The sequence below is a fragment of the Zonotrichia albicollis genome, chromosome 17 (assembly GCF_047830755.1).
Source record: "Zonotrichia albicollis isolate bZonAlb1 chromosome 17, bZonAlb1.hap1, whole genome shotgun sequence".
NCBI lineage: Eukaryota > Metazoa > Chordata > Aves > Passeriformes > Passerellidae > Zonotrichia > Zonotrichia albicollis.
In genome coordinates this window covers 10039091-10060832 of record NC_133835.1, presented here as the reverse complement: position 1 = coordinate 10060832, position 21742 = coordinate 10039091, and the positions used below count along the sequence as shown (strand labels likewise).

Genomic DNA, 21742 nt, shown 5'->3' with positions numbered 1-21742 from the left:
GCACAGTTTATGCAGCTGAAGGTGGAAACCCTCCCGTCAAGGAGTTTGTCTCAAGGCTGCTGCTCATTTCATGAGCTTGGCCCTGGTCTTGTTGGGAAAACAGCCACTCCAGACACCTCCTCTAGGACAGCTGCAAGTTCACAGTGGTGCTCTGTGCTCTCAAGAGAAGTTTTAGTCCATCCCCCTGCCCACCATCCTTTCCAAGCACAGCTCCCTCTATCCTCAGCAGCTCCAGATATCCCTACCTGCTGTGCCCTCACTCTGCTCCCTTGACTGCTCCCCAAGCTTGAGAGGGGGAGATAATATATTTTATATTTCTCTTCCTTTTTTTGTGTATCTTAAGTATAAACATTAATGTCTAATTTAAAGGACACATTTTACAAGGTTATTTACTGGAGAAATAAGTTTTTCCGTCCTGTATTTTTTGTTTTTCATGGAAAAAGCTGGCAGGAGCTGAAATCCTTTACCTTGTTACTGTAAAACAGTCTCAGGATTGGAGCTGAGTATTTATATGTATATATATATTTTTTTTTTAAGGAAGATAGTTATTTTATACATTACATATATACTTTTCTTAAAGGAAGATAGTTACTATATATAGTTTTTTTTAAGGAAGACAGTTACTATATATATATATTAAGGAAGATAGTTACTATATATTTTTTTCTTTTTTTAAGGCAGGTAGTTACTATAGATATATATATATTTTTAAAGAAGATAGTTACTATCCAATGACTGAAGAAAGATAGTTATGATGATTAAAACAGCAGCAGTTTCTCCATAGTTGAAGCAGCGCAGTGAGCAATGTGATGGGCAGATTTGGGGAGCTCTCCCCACTGTATTCCGGTTTTCCGGTTGGGAATAGAGTGGGAATTTTTTTTATGGAAGACAGTTATTTTATATATATATATATAATTACTATATATCTATATATATATTTTTTAAGGAAGATAGTTACTATCCAGTGATTGAAGATACTTATTATCTAGTGATCAAAGATAGTTATGATGATTAAACCAGCAGCAGTTTCTCCCTAGCTGAAGCAGCACGGTGGGCAGGGATGGGCAGGTTTGGGGGCCTCTCCCCACTGTGTTCCCGTTGGGAATGAAGGATGTGCAGCAGGGCAGGACCAGCCCAGCCTGCCCTGGGAGCCCCCCTTGAGCTGAGCCTGGCTCGGCCAGCCCGGAGGGGGCTCCAGGAACTTCCAGGGCACACAAGGGGAGCCTGTTCTGCCTTTCTGGCCAGGGGACACGGGCAGAGCTGTCCCGGACAGAGGATCCTTGTTGGAACATCCCATTCCATCCCTCTGCTCTGCTGTTTGCCTTGGACGGCAGCGCCGAGCTCTGCCCAGCCCCGCTCCTTCCCTCGGCTGCTCCTCCACCAGCAGGGAGCCACAAGAAACCCAAAGTGCCTCCATCTAAGGTGGTGCCTTTACCCCGTGTCCCCTGCTCCTCATGCTGCTCTTCCTGAGCCCCCAGCCCAGGTGGGTGGATTTAGGAGCATTTATGGGATTTATGTAGCAGCCTGGAAGTCTGTGCTGATGGAGACAACGGCAAACTTACTGCCTGCTGATTAATTACTGCTAGAGGGGCTAATTAAGACAGTGCTTAGTTTATTGATGCTTTATTGGACTTAAATTGAAGCAGAATCTCCTTAGCTGATAAAATTTCCTCCCCTGCCCTTACACTCATCTTCTCCACGCTCTCTTTTGGTAGGTTTTGTGTTTGTGAGGTTTGGTCCCTTGTGCCAGGCAGTATTTTTCACTCCTGATTGAACTGATGGAAGCATGATTTTACAGGAACCTGACAGTAGTGATGGGTGTAATTAACCCTCTTATATCCCAGTTCCTCTGCCTTTTCCTTTGCTGGTCACCATCACTTTCAGGTCAGCTGTGGTCTTGCAGAAAGTTCCTCTAATAATGGGAATGATGAGTTTTAGAGGTGGCATCAGTGTCAGCTTGGCACCAGCGGAGCTCACCCATTATTTCTATTATTAGAGGCAGATTTTAGAGGTGGCATCAGTGTCAGTTGGCTCCAGCAGAGCTCCAGGCTCACCAGTGCCAGATCTGGATACTCACAGCCTGTGCTTCTCCATCCAGCCTGCACACAGGGAGGCTCAAGCTGCTCTGATCCCCCTTTAGCAAGGGCTGGCCGCGGTGTTGGATGCATCCCAACCTGCGGAAAGACAGGGAGCAAGGCACACGGCTTGCCTTGGGGAACGGCACATCTTTAACCCCTGCAGGAAGGTTACAGCGTAAGGAAGGAGCCGCTTTGTCCATCTTTGGCTCATCCTTCATGCGGTGAGTGCCCGGAGCCTGCCAGAGCCATCCCCGGCAGCGCAGGGCGCACCGCGGGCACCTCCGTGGCTCGCAGCGAGGGAGCAGCCGGCAGAGCCGCGCTCGGATTGCAGCAGGCTCCTCCTCCGGAGCCTGCCCAGGAGGAGGAACAGGCTTGGGCCGCAGTCAGCAGCTCCGGCTGCCTCACCTGCTCCGGGGGAGCCGCATCTCCCCAGCCTGCCCATGCGGAGCATCCCGGCCCGGCATGGAGAGCCTGAGCAGCAGCCTCAAGAAGAAAGCCACGGAGCAGCACTACAGGGCTGAGGTGATGATTGCTGGAGAACAGCTGAGGTAGGAGGTCCCGGGCTCCTCCTGCACACGGGGATCTGGGCTGTGTCCCGTTAGCAGCAGGCTCAGAGCTTTATCCTTGAGCGAGCTTTCCCCCTCTGCAGTGCCTGCTGATCCTTCCTTCATCCACCAGAGTGCTGAGCCAGCTGCTCTTGTTATACCTTGTCCTGCTGCTCCTCTCTGGCGTCTCCCACACTTCAGCCCCAGGTACCAGGGCACCGATGGGTGAGTTTAGATGGCCACAGGTTTTCTTTTGTCCCTTTCCACCTTCCCCGAAGCACAGAGAGTGAAATGGTGGCGCTGAGCAACTCCCACAAGGTCCCTGACCCTGGTTAGATGAGGACAGCAGCACTTCTGGGGATGCTTTTGGGGTGACTTGGAAGGGCATTCCACATGCCTGAGCTGGATCTTCCCTTTCCCAAAAGTCTCTTTTGGGAACTTCTGTAGTCCCAGGTCCTTCATCAGTTTCTGAGGGTTTTCTTCTTATGAAAACAGAAATCCATTCTGCTTTGCAATGTGTGGCTGAGAAAATGTTTTTCTTGTGTATGTGGGGTCAGAACCCCCTCCTTGCTTCCAAGCATCTGACTGTGGGCTTTCCTAGCTCTAGAGGAGTTTGCTTATTTGTATCTGGAGCTGTTCTGGTTTGTTATGAAATGTGGGTGGAAGTAGGAAATATATCCTTGATAATGTAAATAGTCCAGAGCTTGAGTGTGCTATCATCAGAGCCCTAAAATTAGCTTCGTGTCGGTTTGTTGTCCTTTCTTAGTGAGCACTGTTAGCTTTAACTTTTTTATTTGTACTCTATCAAGGATTGATAATTTCCACCTAAGGATTGGGGCCCCATCTTGAGCATACAGCCAAGGAACAGAGCAGGTTTATTCATATTTGTATTTCCAGTAACTTATCTGGAGTGACTGAGCTTTAAGTTGAGCTGCATAGCCTGGGCCAAAGGAAGGGGTTAGATATTAAGAGAGAAAATAAAATACTCAAGCTGTGTGTTAAAGCTGTGTTCCATTTGTGGGGTTGATGTGACTTCCCCATGCCTGTGGCAGGATGGAAGCAGATCAGACCCTGGACACCCTGGACCATTTGGTGATTGTGACTGTAAGCACAAGAAGGGGATACAGTAAATTTGTTTGTGAACAGAACTCTTCCAGTACACGGCACACTGGGCTAAAGGTGAATAGAAACCCACAAGTTTATGTAGTTTTGGGGACATCCATAATTCTTTTTTATTTATTTATTTTTCCCCCCATAGCTGTAGTGCCTTGAAGTTTCCTGGTTTGGGGAGCTCCCAAAATCTGAGAGTTCCCAGTGAGGGAGAGGAGGGTCCTTTGCTGGGGCTGAGCACACAGCAGTTGCATCCTTCTGCTTTGGTCTGGGCAGGAGCCTGTTCCTGGTGCACAAGGATGGGAAGGAGCTGTTGGTGTAAAACCTGGGAAGGAAAATGAGGACATGGACACCAGCCTGGAGCTGGGCTGCTCCTACACTGAACCTCTGGCTGGAAGGAGAATTGAGAATTGAGGCAGAACACACAGAGTTTGAATTTCTTCCCTGTGTTTTGGGCATCTCACAGCCTGAGAGTCAGGAGTTAGTGGTATGGGTTTTCCTGGATAGCTGCTGGAGAGCAACAGGGAAACTGAGGCAGAGAGGCTCGGTGATGTGTCAGACAACAGCAGATGGACGGGGATAAATGTCCACATTGTCCTCCCCTGCTTTTCCCCAGATGTGGAATACAGAGGCATGAAGGAGCCTTGCACTGCCCTGACTCAGTAAACCTCCATCAGCAAATAACGCTGCTGTATCCACACGAAACATCAAACATTTGTTTTTCCCTGCTCCCCGCTTCCTGCCCTGCCTCCCCACTATTACATTAAATCAAACAAACCTTTGCTCCATCTTTACAGTTCTTTGGCTTCCCAGCAAGTTTGCAAATGCCTCAGAGTTTGGTTTGGCCAGAGGGGTGAGTCTGTTCAGTGTCAGGATGTGTTTCCCAGCCAGGAATAGCTGCACAGTGAGGGCTGGAGGAATGCTCCCTGTGGATGGCTGGGTATGAAGTGGATCCTGAAGGAATCAGTGGGAGATTGGCCAGTGGGGTTTGAGTTTGCCTATCTGCCAAGGGTCCCTCTGCTTCAATGGTTGCCTGGTCCAGGGAGAGGGAAAAAATTGTATTTTGAGTCTGTCTTCACCACAAAGACAAAAATAAAATTTTCACTGATATTTTGGCCTTGAGTCTGACAAAGCTGCTGGCTCAGGCTCATTCCTCACATCTCCTGTCATTCCTCTTGTGTCAGACATAAAAACTTGCATGAAAATCACATTGGTTTTACTGGGCGTTGTGTATTCCTGGGTGGCATTCTGTAAGAGAGGCCCAATTAGTCACTTCTAATTGCAACAAATGGCTTATCTGCACAAAGAGGTTCTGGAGCAGCTTCCTCGCTTTGCATTCACACCCTGCTGTAATCAGAGTTCCTCAAGTATGGACAAGCCCTGGTGCGCTCTCATCTGGGTATTCCCATGGTCAGGAGAAGCAGCTGTGCTCTAATAGCTCTGCTAAGCTGCATTAATCACTCCTAAACATAAAAGATACTCAGTAAATTTATATCTTGCACAGGAAAAGTGAGAGGAGAAGGAAGATTTTTTCCTACAAAGAATAAAGTTGCAATTTCTGCCACTGTCCCAAACTTTCAGAGCTGGCGAGTGTTTTATTTGGATACTCAAACTGAAATGCTGTTAAATAAAATGCTCATTCTTTGATGCTCTGGAAATTGGGCTCACTAAAGGTGTGTGACTGAACGTGCCAAAATTTGTAGTCTTGCCCAAAAGTCATTTGTCTGCAGGAGGTTTGGTGGCTCTCTGTTGGACTTGGATCTCTTGTGGTGAGTGTGACTTCTTGAGGAATCACGGGCCACTGCTTGATGTAACAGTGAACTTTATTCAAAGATGAGACTTCATGGTCACAATGACCTTAAAAAGCTAATTATTAAATTTCTAGCACTGGTAAAAGGGAAGACTAGGAAGTAGACTTGTTCTTGCTGAGATTTCTTTCTGAGATTTAAGTTTTCCTATACTTATATTTAAATACAAAGAAAATGAAACATCTCAGTACCACTTTGGCTGTCACAGGTGTGCAAAGCCTGTGTCCCCACATGTACTGGTTCTTTTTCAGACTGGGGGTGATGCAAACTGGGCTTTGCTGAGCCCATTTTCAGCAAAATGCGCAGTGTTTGCAGCAGCTCTTTTGCCTGATGTGCCTCTCCAGCAGCAGCTGCTTTGCAGAAATGCTCCTGTGGCTGTTGCTGCCTTTTAGTGAGCACTTAGTTGTTTGTTGTTTTGGTGGGTTTTTTTTAATTTGTTTTTTGTTTGTTCCTGTGAAGATAGGAACAGAATATATCTTTTGGATGAGGCATCTTTCCAAGGCCACTCATTTGTGCTTAGTTGCTGTGGCACTGTGAACTGGAATTAATATCCTTGAAAGATCCACCTTGTCATTTGAGATGCTCAAGGTTTGTTTACATGGGAGGTGAGGGAGAGTTTATTCCTCTTCTGTTTGGATGTCCCTTTCCACAAGGTTACCCAGGATGAATAATGATGGCTTTGTAGTGACCTTGACAAAGAAACAATTTGCTTACCCAACACAACCTTCCCAAAGCAAACGCACGTGGAGGCTCTGCCTGCCAAGCCAGGAGTGTTTCATAAGAGCCCATTCTCACGTTCCAGCAAGTGTTTCATCCTGACCTTATTCTGGTTTTCTTTTTTTCCTTTTGAAGAGGTAATATGTTCACAGGGTAGATTTTGCTATCTACAAAACTCATAATATTGCATATTATTATATATTTCCTTAATCTTATTTATCTGGAAGCATGATTAGAACCCGCTCATGGTTTCACTAGCTTTGTTTTTGTAACATCACACAAGAGCTGTTACATCCTGTGCCTGAAGGACAAAGTTTGTCTCTTCAGGGTTGACAGGAAACAGTAAACAAGAGGAAAGTGAAAAGTCTGCAAGGACATTCCAGCCGAGCCTCTTCCGCTGCCCTGAGTCTGCAGGACAGAGGGAAAACTCGTCACAAGTTTAAAACACCCCTTAAAGGCCCAAGATGCTGCTCCAGAGGTGCTGAAATACCACTTAATTCCTGTCCTGGCAGTTGCTCCCAAACAAATATTTTTAGAATAAATGTATTTTTAAAATTTTAAACTATCATTCCTTGGCAGCATTGCTTCCTAAAAATATTTTATTTTAAAATTTTATTTATCTCCTTCAAAATCTCTGCATTTTAAAAATTTATTCTTAATATATTATTATATATTCTTAATATATTATATATATTAACATTATAATAATATAACATTATAACAATATATTATAATAATACATGCTATAATATTATAATAATATATTATATATTAATATAAAAATATATATTATTAATATATTAATTTTTATATTTAATATATATTAATATATTTAATGTATTTTTAATATACTGTTATTTGAACATCTCATGTTCAAATAAAAGTAATAAAATAGTGAAAATAGTGTTCTCCTAACCAGTTTCTATTCAGACTTTGTGTTATAAGGTCTATGTAGTATTATATGTATAGGGGGTGTATGTGAGTGTAAATATATATATATAGTCTATATATATAGGAGTCTATATTCTTATATATAGACTTCTATACATACAGATTTTATATATTCTATATCTAGACTCCTGTAGACTCTTGGTGGCAATAAAGTGCTCCTGGAACATTTCTTATCTTTTCCAAATACTCCTCCAAAGTGCCTTCCCACTTTTTGATTGTGAAGGAGAGGAAAACAAAATTGGCTGTGTCGTCCTCTGTGGGTGGGGATCCTCTGTTTGCAGTCACTGCTGACTGTGTCTGGTTGCATTTTGACAGTGGACCATGAAATAAAGGAAGGAAAAAAGACAAAAACTCCATAATAGCCAGGCAGCTGTCTGTGGAGTGTTCTTTCTGGGTAAAATACATCTGCAGAACGAGTGCTGGTCACAAGTGGTAATCAGCCTCCCAGGTAAAGAGTGAAAGGCTGGATATGAACCTCAGAATTTGAGAGAGGTCTGTGCAAGGCAAGGCCAGGAGCCAGTTCTGCATGAATATTTAGTCAGTATTTTAATTACCAGGAAGGTCTGAAAACTTCTGTCAGCTTGTCAGGATTAATTTCAACAATCAATTACTAATTATTCTTCCAACAAAACATTTTATGGTAAAACTTTTAGGAACTTAGTATTTATAAATCTTTCAATATAGGATAAACTGAGAGATTTTTAGGGTATTCAAACTTCTTGTGAGGTACTTAAAATTTTGCACAACAGGCAAAAAGAACAAAAGAACTTGAGGCAAGAAATAACAAAAGGCTGCAGTGTTTAATGCCCTAGTAAAATTCACTGGCCTGGGGCAAAACTGGGAATTGCGATGAATAATTTGAAACAAAAACCATCCTGCAGTTACAGAGATGTTTAATTAACATCTCCCCTCGGAGCCTGCTGCACACGCTGGGCATTTTCCAGCGCTGGTGTTTTGGGAACAGCCATGGCTACAGGGCAGAGTTTGGCCCCTGGACAGATCTGCTGCCAAGGTGGGCTGGCTTTGGCTGGAGCACAGAGGAACTCTGTGCCTTGTGGCTCACTCACTTGTTAAGGTCCTTCTGAAAGTCAAAGCTGTGCTTACCTGAGTAACCTTCCCCCATCTGCCTTTCCATCAGAGCTGCAGACCAGCCATAACATTGGGGTTGTGGGGAGAGGAGGGTTGGTTTTGGGTAAGCCCTGTCCCATTCAATCCCAGCTAGAACCAGAAAATGCCAGGACTGTTCTCCACTGCTGCTGTGGGTTAGTGGGTACAGGGATCAAGTGGCGCTGGGATCCACCTGGCACTCTTTGCTTGGACAGGAGAAGGGAGAGCTCCTGTTACTGCTCCCACCTGGAGTTATGAGTAAGGCTCTGTCCTGGGGGCAGCTTTGTTCCTGCTTTTGTGGCCATGGGGATAGGAGAACTAGACACAGAATCATGCCAAGAGACATATACAAATACAAATGTGCTATTTGTACATACAAATACATGTACTTTTTATTTTCTGATTTTTGTCCCCTTTTCCCCCTCTTTGCTTGGCAGCTGTGGGTTTTAGAGGATGTTTAGAATGAAAAGACATGTATGGGTCAGACTGTATCTGCTCAGGCAACCTGAGTGGTGGCAGGAGGGGAGAAGGGGATGGTGGAGAGAAGTGACCATGGTCACAGGGGTCTGAGGATGAGGGAAGAGACAAGGATCTGACTCCATGTTTCAGAAGGCTTGATTTATTATTTTATTATATATATTATATTAAAACTATACTGAAAGAATAGAAGAAAGGATTTCATCAGAAGGCTAGCTAAGAATAGAAAAAGAATGATAACAAAGGCTTGTGGCTCGGACTCTCTGTCCGAGCCAGCTGACTGTGATTGGCCATTAATTAGAAACAACCAACATGGGCCAGTCACAGATCCACCCGTTGCATTCCACAGCAGCAGATAATCAATGTTTACATTTTGTTCCTGAGTCCTCTCAGCTTCTCAGGAGGAAAAATCCTAAGGAAAGGATTTTCCATAAAAGATGTCTGTGACAGAGAGGCTCCCTGGGATTGGGTGATGCAGCCTGGCAGTGCCAAGGGGTTTGGTTGAATTGATCAGTCTCTGGCTGCTTGGCACCAGCCCCAGCACATCCAGGGTGGTCTCTCCAAGCTGGACAGATCTGGGCCATCAGACCCAAGCTGCCCTGAGAGCCCAGCTGTGCTCAGTGGCTGCTGTTCCCCCAGGCTCCGTCTCCACGATGGGAAGCTGATCAAGGACAGGAGGTTCCACCTGCGCACGTACCCCAACTGCTTCGTGGCCAAGGAGCTGACGGACTGGCTGGTGGAGCACAAGGACGCGCCCGACCGCGAGACCGCCATCCGCCTCATGCAGAAGCTGATGGACCACTACATCATCCACCACGGTGTGTGGGGCTCCTGCCACCCCCAGGGCGGGCTGCGGGTCTGCTCACCCCGTGTGTCACAGCGCCATGTCCCTGTGTGCCACCCTGCCGTGGGTGAGGGCTCCTGGAGAGGCTGGGGAATGATGGATGGGGCTGGTTGGTGGGAAGGTGTGTTGTTTTGGGGGATGTGCCAGGTACTCAGCACTGGTGAGGGCACACCTCCAGTGCTGTGTCCAGTTCTGGCCCCTCAGTTTGGGAAGGATGTTGAGATGTTGGAGTGCGTCCAGAGGAGGCAACGAGGCTGGTGAGAGGCTTGGAACACACACCCTGTGAGGAACAGCTGAGGGAGCTGGGGGTGTTTACCCTGGAGAAAAGGAGACTCAGAGGTCACCATATCACTTCCCTGAAAGGTTGTAGCCAGGTAGGGTTGGTCTCCTTCTCCCAGCAGCACTGACAGAACCAGAGGACACAGTCTCTCTGCATCAAGGGAAAAATGGGTTGGATATTAAAAAACTTCTGTAAAAAGTTTTTTACAGAAAGAGTGATAAACTTCTGGAATGGCCTGCTTGGGGACATGGTAGAGTCACCATCCCTGGATGTGTTTAACAAAGCCTGGATGTGGCACTGGGTGCCATGGCTTGGTTGCGGTGTTGGGGCTGGATTGGATTCAATGATCTTGAGGGTCTCTTCCAACCCAGTCATTCTGTGAATTCTGTGAGTTCCCTGCCCACCAGAGAAGGAGCTTGGGCTGTGCACTGGTAAAATGACATCTAAAGTGTCTCCCCTTTGAAAGCAAGCCCAGTAAGACCTGACCTGTATTCCTGTACAGCAGCTGGTCTGGCTCATGTCTGTGTCACACAGAAGCGGAAGCTGAATTATAGCACATTTCACCTCTGCACCGTAAGACCCCAGTACTCCTCAGTTTCCTCATGCTGGGACAAAGAGGGTTCTGGAGTCCACATCACTCCAAGGAAAATTTAATCTGTCACCTGTGAACCTAAAGCTGCAGCAGTCCTGTAGGAAAGCCTCCCTTGGGATTTAAGTGTGTGCTGCCATTACAAAGGCTTGTCTGTGAAACCTAATTAAAAAGAAATTAATTAAAAAAGGAAGTGTGGAGAAAAAGCAGCTTGATGCTCAAGCCCAGCTCTTAGCAGTACTCAGGTTTTTTTTCTTTTTAAAATTTCTTTGGAGCTCTCAGGAGTTTTGAATTAACTCAGGTCACATCCTGAGCTCTGTGCTGCAGAGCAAGGTCCAGCCCTTGGTCCCAGTATAACAACAGAAAACAAGCTGTGCTTCAGATGGGCAAAAAGCAATTCCTGTCCATGCGGTTTTCAGGCCCAGCCAGGAACAGAACCCCCAGACTGTCAAACAGCCCTGGATCACCTCTGCCATGGGTGGGAAGGGCTGTGGCTGAGCTCCCAGGGCTTTGGGGCAGGAGCTGGGTGCTGGTGTGTCACACGAAGATGCAGCTGAGGAGACAGAAGCAGGTGATGACCACACCAAACCAAACCCTCTCCTCCCCCCTCTTTTCTGGGGTCCAAATATAGCTGCCTTTGACCACTGCAATGCAAACACTCCCTGTTGCCATCTGCTCCTTGCTGAGGATAATGCCCTTTACATTAAACTGCCTAGAATAAAAATAAACTGCTGCTGGGCTTTATCACAAAAAAAATGAAGCACGGAGTTCTCAGTTAACCATTAAAGCTTACACCTGATTATTCTTCCACCTCCCCAGCTGACAGTTTCAAATAAATCCATTAGTTAATTAAACCTGTGCAGCACTGGGTGCCAGCACTGTTTTGATTGCATATTAAGACATGTCCCTCCTGCTCCTGTGACAATTCCTGGCAGGACACAGAAGCTGACTTTCCAACTTGCCTTGTGTCCATTAATTTTGTTAGTCCTGTGGGAAGAGGGCTGCCAGCACAGTGCTGGGTGCTTGGCAATTGTCTGGCTGAACTCTTTGCCCTCCTCTCCCCTGGCATCCAGATAATTATCTCATGAAGATCATCATGCTGCCTCTTAATTGTCTGGTGTGCTCTGAGCTTTGGTTCTGTTACGTGCTGGAAACACAATGAAATTGGTCTTTAAATAGAAAAAACTGCTTTGGTTTTCTATGGGCACAGTCGTGTAGGATTTTTTGTTCTATTTCTGGTTGCAGTGGCTTTGGAATAGTTGCTCCTTGGGATTATGAGGCTGCAGACTTTCACTTAAAACAAAGGTTGTTAAAACAACTTTCTCATCCTGCCCTTGTGCTTGGTGAGTCACAGGCTTTGGAGTCCTGATTGCATCTGAGACAGCTGCACTGCAGGAATGATGAGCCCGAGATAATCTGACAAGTTTTGGCATTTTGCTGCTCACCTGAAGGGGAATGTGGTTCTGCCAGTCTGCTTGGAAGGATGAAAAATAGTTAAAATTTTCACAAGAAGTATCTTGAATCTTTTGAATTTCACTCTAGTGGATGGTGTTACTTTAGTGAGGAAACATTTGTGGTTTTTCTTTTTCCCTTGGACTAATTTTCTTTGCTTTCCAGGCATATTCTTTATTCTGGTTTTGTTGGTTTTTGTTGTTTGTGGTTTTATTCCCTCCTTAATTTCTTCTTCTTGCTTCAGGTGGGTGCAGCTGAAGGCAGGCTGACTTTTAAGAGCTGAACTATGACTTTTGGGTTGGGTTTTTTTGGTCTTTGTTTTAGTTTTGTTGTTGTTGTAGATTTTTATTTTTTACTTGCAGTCTAGGAGTCTGTTTCAGGCAGGTTTATCTCACATATTTAAATATTTGATATACCAAATATTTACTTGCTAAAGGTTACATGAACTATAGAGCCATGTGTTTACAGACTGTGTGCCCATCCCCAAGGTGAATCCCAGGCTTTTCATACAGATTTAATTATTCCAGTTGTATTGCACCTGGCTTTGAATGAAAGTTTCTCTTGAGGTCAGTTTGCCATGCAAATGAATTGGGCAGGGTTGGCACAAAATTATGTGGAAAGGTTCATGCCATTTTTTTTTTTAGCTTATGGGTAATTTTTTTGTTTATGAGTATTTTTGATAGACAGTGGTGATTTTATGGGGGTTTGAGTGCAGTATGGTTTTGTTTCCTCTGTCCTCTAAGTCTGCTTATGTGTGGCTGTAGCTTTTAAAATAAGTTGATTGAGTTCTGTTCATCCTTTCAGTCTAAATTGAAACAGTAATACCTAAATTTAAAAAAAAATCCTGTTTTTTCTAATGAATATTTTAATGTTTGGGACAAAATGCAGCCCCCAACTCCACCTTTGCCAAGGTCTGTACTTTGGAAATTGCCTCTCCCATCAGCATGAGCTTCAGGTGCTCACGGGCAGGTAATTTTTGGGGACTGAGGGCTCGGATGCCGATTGTTCAGTGGGATGAGTGGCACAGGGAGGGACACGGCATGAAACCCTCACAGCTTTTAGCCATGAGACAACACCCTGTGTGTCCCTGACAGCCCTGCCCTGTGTCCCTGCAGTCTGTGACGAGCACTCGGATTACAAGGATGCCAAGCTGCTCTACCGCTTCCGCAAGGACGACGGCACCTTCCCCCTCAGCAAGGACGTGAAGGTGTTCCTGCGGGGGCAGAGCCTCTATGAGAAGTACGTGAGTCCTGCCTGGCCCTGGGGCACTGGGGCTGTGCCCTGCTGGCTCTGCTGGCTGTGCTGGGAGCCCCTGGCTCTGCTTTTCCTTCTCTGTCCTCCCTGCTGGGAAATGCTGCATTTCCTCAGCCCTGCCACAGCTGCAGGACAGCCAGGGCATGGGACTGGAGCTTTGCTATGAACTCATGGATGCTTCCAAGGGCTCCAGCCCACGTGCAGGGTCTGGGATGTGCTGCAGGGAGGTGCAGTCTGAGTGCTCCTGCGATCAGCACACCCAGGGGCCATTCCCAGCATTCTTCCAGCCTCTTGGTGTGAGCCGTGTTAGGACTTATGTCCCACCCAAATCAGCAAGGTATGGGACTTTCAGGACCCTCATGGGCCTGGGTCCCTGAGCCTATTAGTCTATTTAGGCTATTAGGCTATTTCTTAGCCTAATATGAAAAATTTGTAATGGAAAAGATTATTGCCAAAGAGTAGAGAAAACTCCTTCCACCTCCAAGTGTTTTATTTTCGTTGTGTCGGTTGTTTCTGGTTCTAAATCCAAGCCATTTTTCCATAGCTTAACCCCAGCCCATTCTCTGGACCTGTTTCTTTTAACAGCCTCTTCACAGCTTCTCATCCTCCCCATTCTAGCAGCGAGAGTCACAAACCGGCCCTGAAGGAGGGTCCTCCATCCGGCCGGGGGGTGATTTTGGGTGTTTCCCCGCCCCTTTGCCAGATGTGCAACCCAGATGTGCTTCGCTCTTGATCCGCAGCATTGCCCTGGGATGGGAGGGCGTCCCTGCGCTCTGATGGCCGAGCCGGCTGCACCCTCTCGTGGAGACCCGGGATCCAGCTCTCACTCGCTGCCAGGGAGCCCCTGCTGGCTGAAACCCGCCTTGTCCTTCCATTTGGACTCTCTGCCGTCTGTTACCCACAGTCAGTCCCCTGCTTGCCTTTCCCTGCGATCTTTACCTGAGCTCACCTGGTTCTGCTGGAGCTGCTGCCTCGCTGTGCTGAGGATTTACAGAGGTGCCCGACTGCAGCTCCGGGTTCCTGCCTCCCTTCCCGCTGCTCCCCGGCAGCAATGTTCTGGCTGCAATGCTTTGCCCGCTCCCCCCGGCCTTGCTAAACCCGGCTGCAGCTGCCCAGGGATGTTTGGCATCACGGCAGCCTTGTCCCACCTCTGTGCCAGGCTGGTGAGCGTGGAGGAGTCAATCCTGAAGGTGAGGGAGGAGAACTCGGTGAAGTACCAGAGGACTTTCCTGGGCTCTGAGATGATCGACTGGCTCATTCAGGAGGGAGAGGTGGAGAACAGGCAGGAGGCAGTGGAGCTGGGCCGGGCCCTGCTGGAGCACGGGATCATTCAGCATGGTGAGCCAGCCTGGGGAGCGAGGGATGAGCGGAGGAACAAATCCCCATTCATGCCACGCAGCAAGTGCTGGTCAAGTGCCCACTTGGAGATGGCAATGCAGCCTTTGAGTTCTATGTTTGGAGCGGGTGACCTTTGAAACTGGAGCAATCTTTACCATCCACAAAGGCTTTGAGATGAAATCTGAGCTCTTGCTCTTCAGTTCTTCAAAGCCGCCGGCCACAGGGCTGGGCTGCACCCTTGGGTTTGGAGGGCTGGGGCGTGAGGATGTCATGTTTAGCTCCTCTTGGCTGGAGATCCTGTCCATCTGCTATAATTAAACTGTAATTCGGAAGGCAGGGAGTCCTCTGAGCGTCTTGGGACAGGGACAGGCTTTGACACTGGGAGATGGCACCTCTGGGGGTGGCCCTGCTGCTCCTCCCTCCCTGCAGGCAGAAAAGCTGCACTAGAGCACAGGGGCACTAAAAGCAATTAATGAAGATCCCTCAGTGTCACTATAGGACATAGAATAGGGCACACACAGCTTTTTTATGGTAGCAAAAGCACTTTTAATTTCTGATTCTAACATTTGTAGATTTCTTAAAGTGACAGTGGATTGGAAGGTGAAGGTGCCACCTCTCTAATGACACTGGACAAACTAACTTCTCTTCTTCCATATAAGATTACAAAACTTTTAATTTCTGATTCTAACATTTATAGGTTTCTAAAAGTGACAGTGGATTGGAGTGTGACAGTGTCAATGTCCAATGACACTTCACAAACTAACAGTTTATCAAATTTCTCTTCTTCCATATAAGAATGCAAAACAATAAGTTGCTTACATAAAGTGGGTGAGAAAGTTCGTTACAAGAATGTAAACCTCAGAAGGCTTAGAAAAGCTTAAAAAATCAGGGCAACACCCTCAAGATATTCATTATTTATTTTTCCACCCCCTCAGCCTCTCCCTCCTCCCCTGTTCTCTCCTAGTCTCCAACAGGCATCACTTCTTTGACAGTGACATCCTCTACCACTTCTGGATCAACTTCCGCCGGCGGCGGCGGCTGACGGAGCTGCTCAATGAGAACTCTGCCCGTGCCCTCTCCGAGAGCCCCGACAGCCCCTTCTGCCTCCGAAAGCTCAACCCAGAGCCTGGCAACACCAGCTTCCTCTCTGGTAACCGTGGGTGTGAAAGCAAGGGTTAATTACCAGAGCACCCCAGGGATGAGGGTGTTGCTCCAGCAGAGTTTGAGAGGTTCCTCTGGGCACCCCATGAATGAACACCCATCCCAGTGGTTTGTGGTGGATGTTACAATGCACTGGCAGTCCCTAGCACGGCCCCCTGTCCCAGGAAAATAACTCAGCTTAGCAGCAGATCAGCTCTTGATCTTTCTTTGAAGCTGGTTTTACTCTTTCTAAGCTCAAATACCTTCTTCTGTGCACACATACCTTTCAAGTGTAGGTCAGTCTTGGGGGGAAGTTTGTTTTTTTAAACTACTCTGTTTTTATATAGAACATTTTTTTATGTGCCTCTTTCAGTCCAGACCAGCAAGGAGATCAAAGTTGTCTCAGCAGTCCGAAGGAGCAGCATCACTTCCCTCTCTGGAAACTCCAACGCCTACTTCAGTGCTCCCCCTACCTTGGTATTCCCTCCTGTGGCTGAGTGCAACCCCAAATCAGGTCTGGGCTTCTGCATTGCCTGTTGTTGTATGGGAGACTCTACTCCTTCAGGGCACAAACCCATCAAACCCCTCTCAGCCTCACCTCTGTACCTTGGTTTGAAAAGTTGTGTGTGTGTTTGGCAAACCACTGAGATGAACTCAGAGGTTTCTGTGTGCAGAAGCTGTGGTTCTAACATTTGTTTTCCAGCCCAGGGTGATGCCCAGGCTGCCTTGTTATGCACTTTCCTGTACAAACCCCTTGATTCTGATGGAATCTGTCACCTTCTGCTCTAGTGTTAAAGAGACCTGTCACCACTGAGGAGCTGCTGTCCCCTGGGGCCCCCTATGTCAAGAAAACACTGACTGTGAGTGACCATTGGGATTGGCATTGCTAATGCAGCAGTACCCAGCTCCCTGCCTGCTCTTTGGTGCTTTTCTGTTGGCTGCTCTGACCTCTCCATGCTAAAGCTTTGTCTGCTTGTCACATCATCCTGGCTTTTTGTTGGTGAGTCTCCAGGGGTCAATGTCTTCACACATTCTTGTGGGTGGAAACGTGCTCAGCCTCTCTGAGAGCAGGAAAAAAAAATACTTTCTGGCCAGAAAAAATCTCCCATTTTGGATTTTTTTTTTTTTTGCCATTGGTCAGGCCCTGGCACAGGGTGCCCAGAGAAGCTGTGGGAGCCCCATCCCTGCAAGTGTCCAAGGGCAGGGTGGACAAGGCTTGGAGCAGCCTGGGATAGTGGAAGGTGTCCCTGCTCATGGCAGGGGGTGGAACAAGCTGATCTTTAAGGTCATTTCCAATCCAACCCATTCTAATATTCTGTGATTTCTGTTCCATCCATGCAAGCTGTAGGATCAGTAAGTGTTGTGATGTTTGGGACTGTGACACTCACCCTCTGTCACACCCTTTATGCACAGCTCTGTGCACATTTCAGGTCCCTCTGCAGATCAGGGGTGTTGGTTTGATCCATCAGCATCTGATGGAGCTGCAGTGGGTGGGGGGAGCACCCAAGGGCCACTCTTGCCTTCCTTATGTTGGGCTTTTACATGGACAAATCTCCAGGATGCTGCAGGCAACTCAAGTTTGGGGCTTTGCTTTTTAAATTATTTTTAAAGCTGTAGGGCTGGTGAGTGAAAATATTGCAAGGCAGCTCCTGCCCTGTGGATCCTGTTGCACTTGGCTATTTTTGTGTCTCACCCCTTCACTGCCCACCTCTGAAAGGGGCAATCTCACAGGGAGCAGTGTAAGAAGTGTGGGGGCTGCCTTGCCATGCTGCTTTGGCACCAGGAAATGTGGATCAGGTTCCCAAATTAAGTGTGCTGTACAAAGGGGTGGGAAGGAGCAAGAGAAATCAAGCTGGTGATTGGCATGGCACATCTGAGGAAGTGCTGCTCATTCTCCTCCTGAATGCTCTTGCCCTGCCCTTCAACTCTGCCAGCCTGGCCCTTTCACGGCTCATTTCCTCCTGCTTAGCTCTGCAGTTGCTGCTGTTTATTTATATGGGCCATGTGCAAAGCCCCTTGGGAATTCCTTTTCTCTTTTGGGCACTTCAGAGGGCTGCAGTGCCACAGCAAACTGCTCTGGCAGGCTGACACCAGAGTGTCCAGGCAGGAGCAGCCCCTTCCAGCCAGGAAATTCTCTGCTGTGCCAAGGAAAAGGCTCAGCAGGTGTGTGTGTGCCCTGGGAATGGTCTCAGGCATGCTCGAGGTGCCTGCCTTGCACTACAGCTTGGTGCTGCCTGTGATTCTCCTTCCTGCACAGGCTGACAGGGAATTATTAAAAAAATTATTAATTATTTAATTAATTAATAAAAAATAGAAATCAGCTTTGCAGGGAGCAGTTAATCAGCTCTGCATCTCACTTGGTGCTCAGCCTTTTCTCTCCTGCCCAGAACGGGTTAGAATCATCTGTATCTCTCTGTCTCTCTAGGAGCTGTTGCATCTCCTCAGTGCAGCCCATTCCTTGGTTTTTAAAGGAATTTTTGTTTTCCTTGCCCATTCCTTGGTTTTTAAAGGAATTTTTGTTCTCCTTGCAGATTGTGGGGGATGCAGTGGGCTGGGGGTTTGTGGTTCGAGGAGGAAGACCTTGCCACATCCAGGCAGTGGACCCAGGAGGACCTGCTGCTGCTGCAGGGATGAAGGTACCTCTTACCCATGGAGAATTAACAGGAGACAGGATTTGTGTCCTGTTTGAGCTTGTTGGGCTGAGCACATCCTCCATGATAGTCCCACCTGCTGCCCTGGGGATCAGACTGATGGAATGGCACATGGAGCTCTGGGAGAGATGGAGGGAGAGATGTTGTGGGCAGCTGAAATTTAAAAAACTCTGTCAAAAATAAACCATCCCTGTGCCAGACCTTGGAACTGTCAAAATGGTTTGAGCTACTTAAACAAAGTACAGAATTCCCAGTTCAGTTCCGGTGATTTTATATAACCCCAGGGAGGCAGGGAAGGAGCAGAGCTTTGTCCTGAATCACAGTTCCTGAAATGCTCAGCTCCTGAGCATTTTGTTTCTCTGCTATTAGCAATGGACTTCTCCATTGAGCTGTTTTCCATGCACACAAAACTTTAATAATATCAAATTGATGCCTTGATTTGATTCATCAAGTAACTTCCAGTATTTACAGCTCAGGAGAAATGAGCTTGAAACTTACTTTAGGCCCAGGCATGTGAGTTTGGTGTGCAGTCTTAGGCATGAATGAAAAAATGTTGTTTCCCTACAGAAACCCCAGCAGCAAGAGAGTAATTTCTGAAAGCTGATATAAGTCTAAAGTCAAATGAATATTTGAAACAGTGGAATTTTTCAGAGGCAGAGTGTGACTCCTTGTTTGCTTCAGGCAGGATTGGAAGGGGATGGATGAATTTGTTTCATTTACTCAAGAGCCCAGTTAATTTCTACTTACCTAATCTCATTTGCTACCAAATTGCTGGATGTTAATATTGTGTTTCATTTCCATCTGTGAAACGATCCCCTGCTCATAAATGAGTCTTTTTTTTCCTCTTTTAGCTCACAGCCTAAATCCCCTTGGTCCCATTTCTATGTCACAGTGATTGCAACACTGTGATTATTGGTGTAGCTACAGGCTGGTGATGCTTGAGGCTTTCCAGGATTTTGACACGAGTTATTTGCACCTCAGCCAGCATTTCCAGCTAATCCAGGGCAGGAGGTGCTGTGGGGCTGGAGGTGAGCTGTCCCTGCTCTCTTGCAGGTGTGCCAGTTTGTGTTCTCAGTGAATGGGGTCTATGTTCTGCACCTGGACTATCAGACCATCAGCAGCCTCATCATGACAGGACCAAGGACTCTGGTGATGGAAGTCATGGAAGCCATTGAATGAGCCAAGGAGTCTCTTGGCAGGGATGGACTGTGGGGAGGGACCAAGCTCGACCGCTCACTGTGATGTGTTACCCACGCATTTTGATGTATTTTCAAATAAATACGTTCAAATGGACAAATCTTGGATTTTTATCCTATTGAAATATTTATCTCTGCCTGCTGTCAGAGTGTCTGAGCTCTTGCAGCTCCTTTTCAGTGTGAGAATCCAGCACTTAATGAAGCCCCCTTAGAGCAAGCTCTCCACCAGCCAAGCTGAGGCAGGTGGCAAAGCTGGTAAGCAGCAAGAAGTTTACACCAAGTGAGTCTGTCTGAGCTGCCCTGAGCTGTCTGTGTGCTCTCCCAAGAACACAATGTGCTCTCCAGATGGCCCCATAAGCTGTGCCACCAGCTCTGTCAAGAAAATAAGGAAATGGATGCAGGAATTGTGTTCCTTGTAAATCTAAGGCTCCTGCTACTCTCCTGGCTTAGCCATGCTCACAGCCCAGGCTGGTTGCTGTTCACGGCTGTTTCTTGAGAAGGTGACACTTCCATGATTGTGCTTTTTGTGCCCCCACCCCTTAATAATGCTTAATTTCATTAATCAGCTTCACCTCAGCAGGGAAGCGGGCAGAGATTCCCAACATATAGGCTGCTAGCAAACTAGTGGGGAGCAGTGAGTAAAGGAGGGACCAAAACCAGAGTGTGGCCAAAAGGAAATGTGCCCTGGTCTGAATCTGGCTCTGGGGAGGGACAAAAATGAGTAAAAGCCACCAAAATCCAGCCCCCTGTCCCCTGCTGCTTGCAGGTTGTCTGTATTCTCAGCCAGTGCAAAATATTCCTTGCAAACTACCCTGAAAGTGAGCTAAATATAGAAAAACAGGTAATAACAAGAAATTAGGGAGGTTTCCTTCTTTCCAGCTCACAGAGCATCCTGTTTGTGATTAGCCTGCTGTGCTGTGCATGGACAGGATGATTGCCAGCACTGCTGCTTAGGGCAGGGTCCTCAGTGCAGCTCCTTTGGCCACAAACCAAGCCTTAAAAACACTCCAAAAAGGCCAAAGACAGTAATTTTGATTTGTGTAGAAATGGGGTTTACTTTTTTGGAGAATCTGGTGTCAGCTGTGCATCAGGTATTACCCTATTGCTGACTGCCTTTTTTCCCCTGGTATAAAGGGATTTCTGCTCCCCCAGAGCTGGTGCTGAGGTAATGGGACAACTTGGAGCACAGAATTCCTGGAACAGGGTCCAGGCAAGATGTTTGCATTGATAATTGGGGTCCTTCCAACCCTAAGTGGAACCAGATCATCTCCTCAACAAACTCAGGGTTGTTACTTGTAGCTTTCAGTGCATGAGTTCAGCAACTTCTATCTGCCTTTTTTCTTTTTAAATTCTCTTTAGGGAGAGTTTGGATGTCTGTGATGTCCCAAAGGTTTAACCCAGGGTGCTTGGCTTGCACTAAGGTCAAATCCAGAAGGTTTAGGCATGGTGTGAGCACCTTGGGAAAGGCAGGTCAGGAAACAACACCCTGAACACAAGCACTGAAAACAGCTCCAGATTTTTCTGTGTCAGAGCAGGGATTTTTAATTCTGGATCTGAATTCTTTGAAAGCACAGGAGATAAGCGCTCATATCTGTCTCCTACATTTAAAGAAAACTGTAGCAGCTCTGAACAACATCAGAAAGCCAGCGGGAATTACAGAAGAGGTAATTTGTGGTATTTACACAAAGGACAGTGACAACCCTCTCTCCATGAGGTACAAAATATTCTGTGCTTTGTTTTATGAAGATTTGTTGCCCACTTTTTGCCCAGGGAAGCTGTGGCTGCCCCATCCCTGGAAGTGTTCAGGACTGGGTTGGAGCAACCTGGGATAGTGGAAGGCATTCCTGTCCATGCAGGGGGTGGAATAACATGCTCTGTTATGTCCTTTCCAACCCAAATCCTTCTATAATTCTATTATTTAAGTGCTTCCTTAGTGGAAGGAAGTGTGGAAGGAATAGTGGTTAGACTAACATGCTCTGTTATGTTCTTTCAAACCCAAATTCTTCTGTAATTCTATTATTTAAGTGCTTCCTTTTGGTGTTATCCTTTGGTCTCTACATTGTGATGTTTTTAAGTACTTACAAGATTATAAAACAAAACTGCAAAGAGCTAACCAAGGTTTGTTTAATGTGCAAAATATTTTGAAAACTATTATTTTTTTCCCGTTTAACTTGACACTTCCAGAGGTATCCATGTTTCCTGCTG

General features: G+C 46.7%; 1 protein-coding gene across 5 annotated transcripts; it reads left to right on the top strand.

The window, feature by feature from the left end:
• The first annotated feature begins 2060 nt into the window (after positions 1–2060).
• Positions 2061–21595, top strand: LOC102072071 (DEP domain-containing mTOR-interacting protein). 5 transcript variants are annotated; one of them, XM_074553547.1, is made up of 10 exons: positions 2491–2626; positions 2728–2848; positions 9433–9611; positions 13053–13197; positions 14372–14550; positions 15515–15700; positions 16064–16204; positions 16480–16550; positions 18222–18326; positions 19395–21595. In XM_074553547.1, the coding sequence occupies exons 3-10, from the start codon at positions 9575–9577 to the stop codon at positions 19518–19520; spliced, it is 990 nt and encodes a 329-aa protein (XP_074409648.1). In that variant the 5' UTR covers positions 2491–2626; positions 2728–2848; positions 9433–9574; the 3' UTR covers positions 19521–21595. The 5 variants fall into 5 exon arrangements, with proteins under 5 accessions (XP_014123979.1, XP_014123980.1, XP_005489158.1 ...); XM_014268504.3 differs by lacking the exon at positions 2728–2848 and having other exon boundaries at positions 2061–2626; positions 19395–21591; XM_005489101.4 differs by lacking the exon at positions 2728–2848 and having other exon boundaries at positions 2065–2626; positions 13074–13197; positions 19395–21589.
• The last annotated feature ends 147 nt before the right edge of the window (positions 21596–21742 follow it).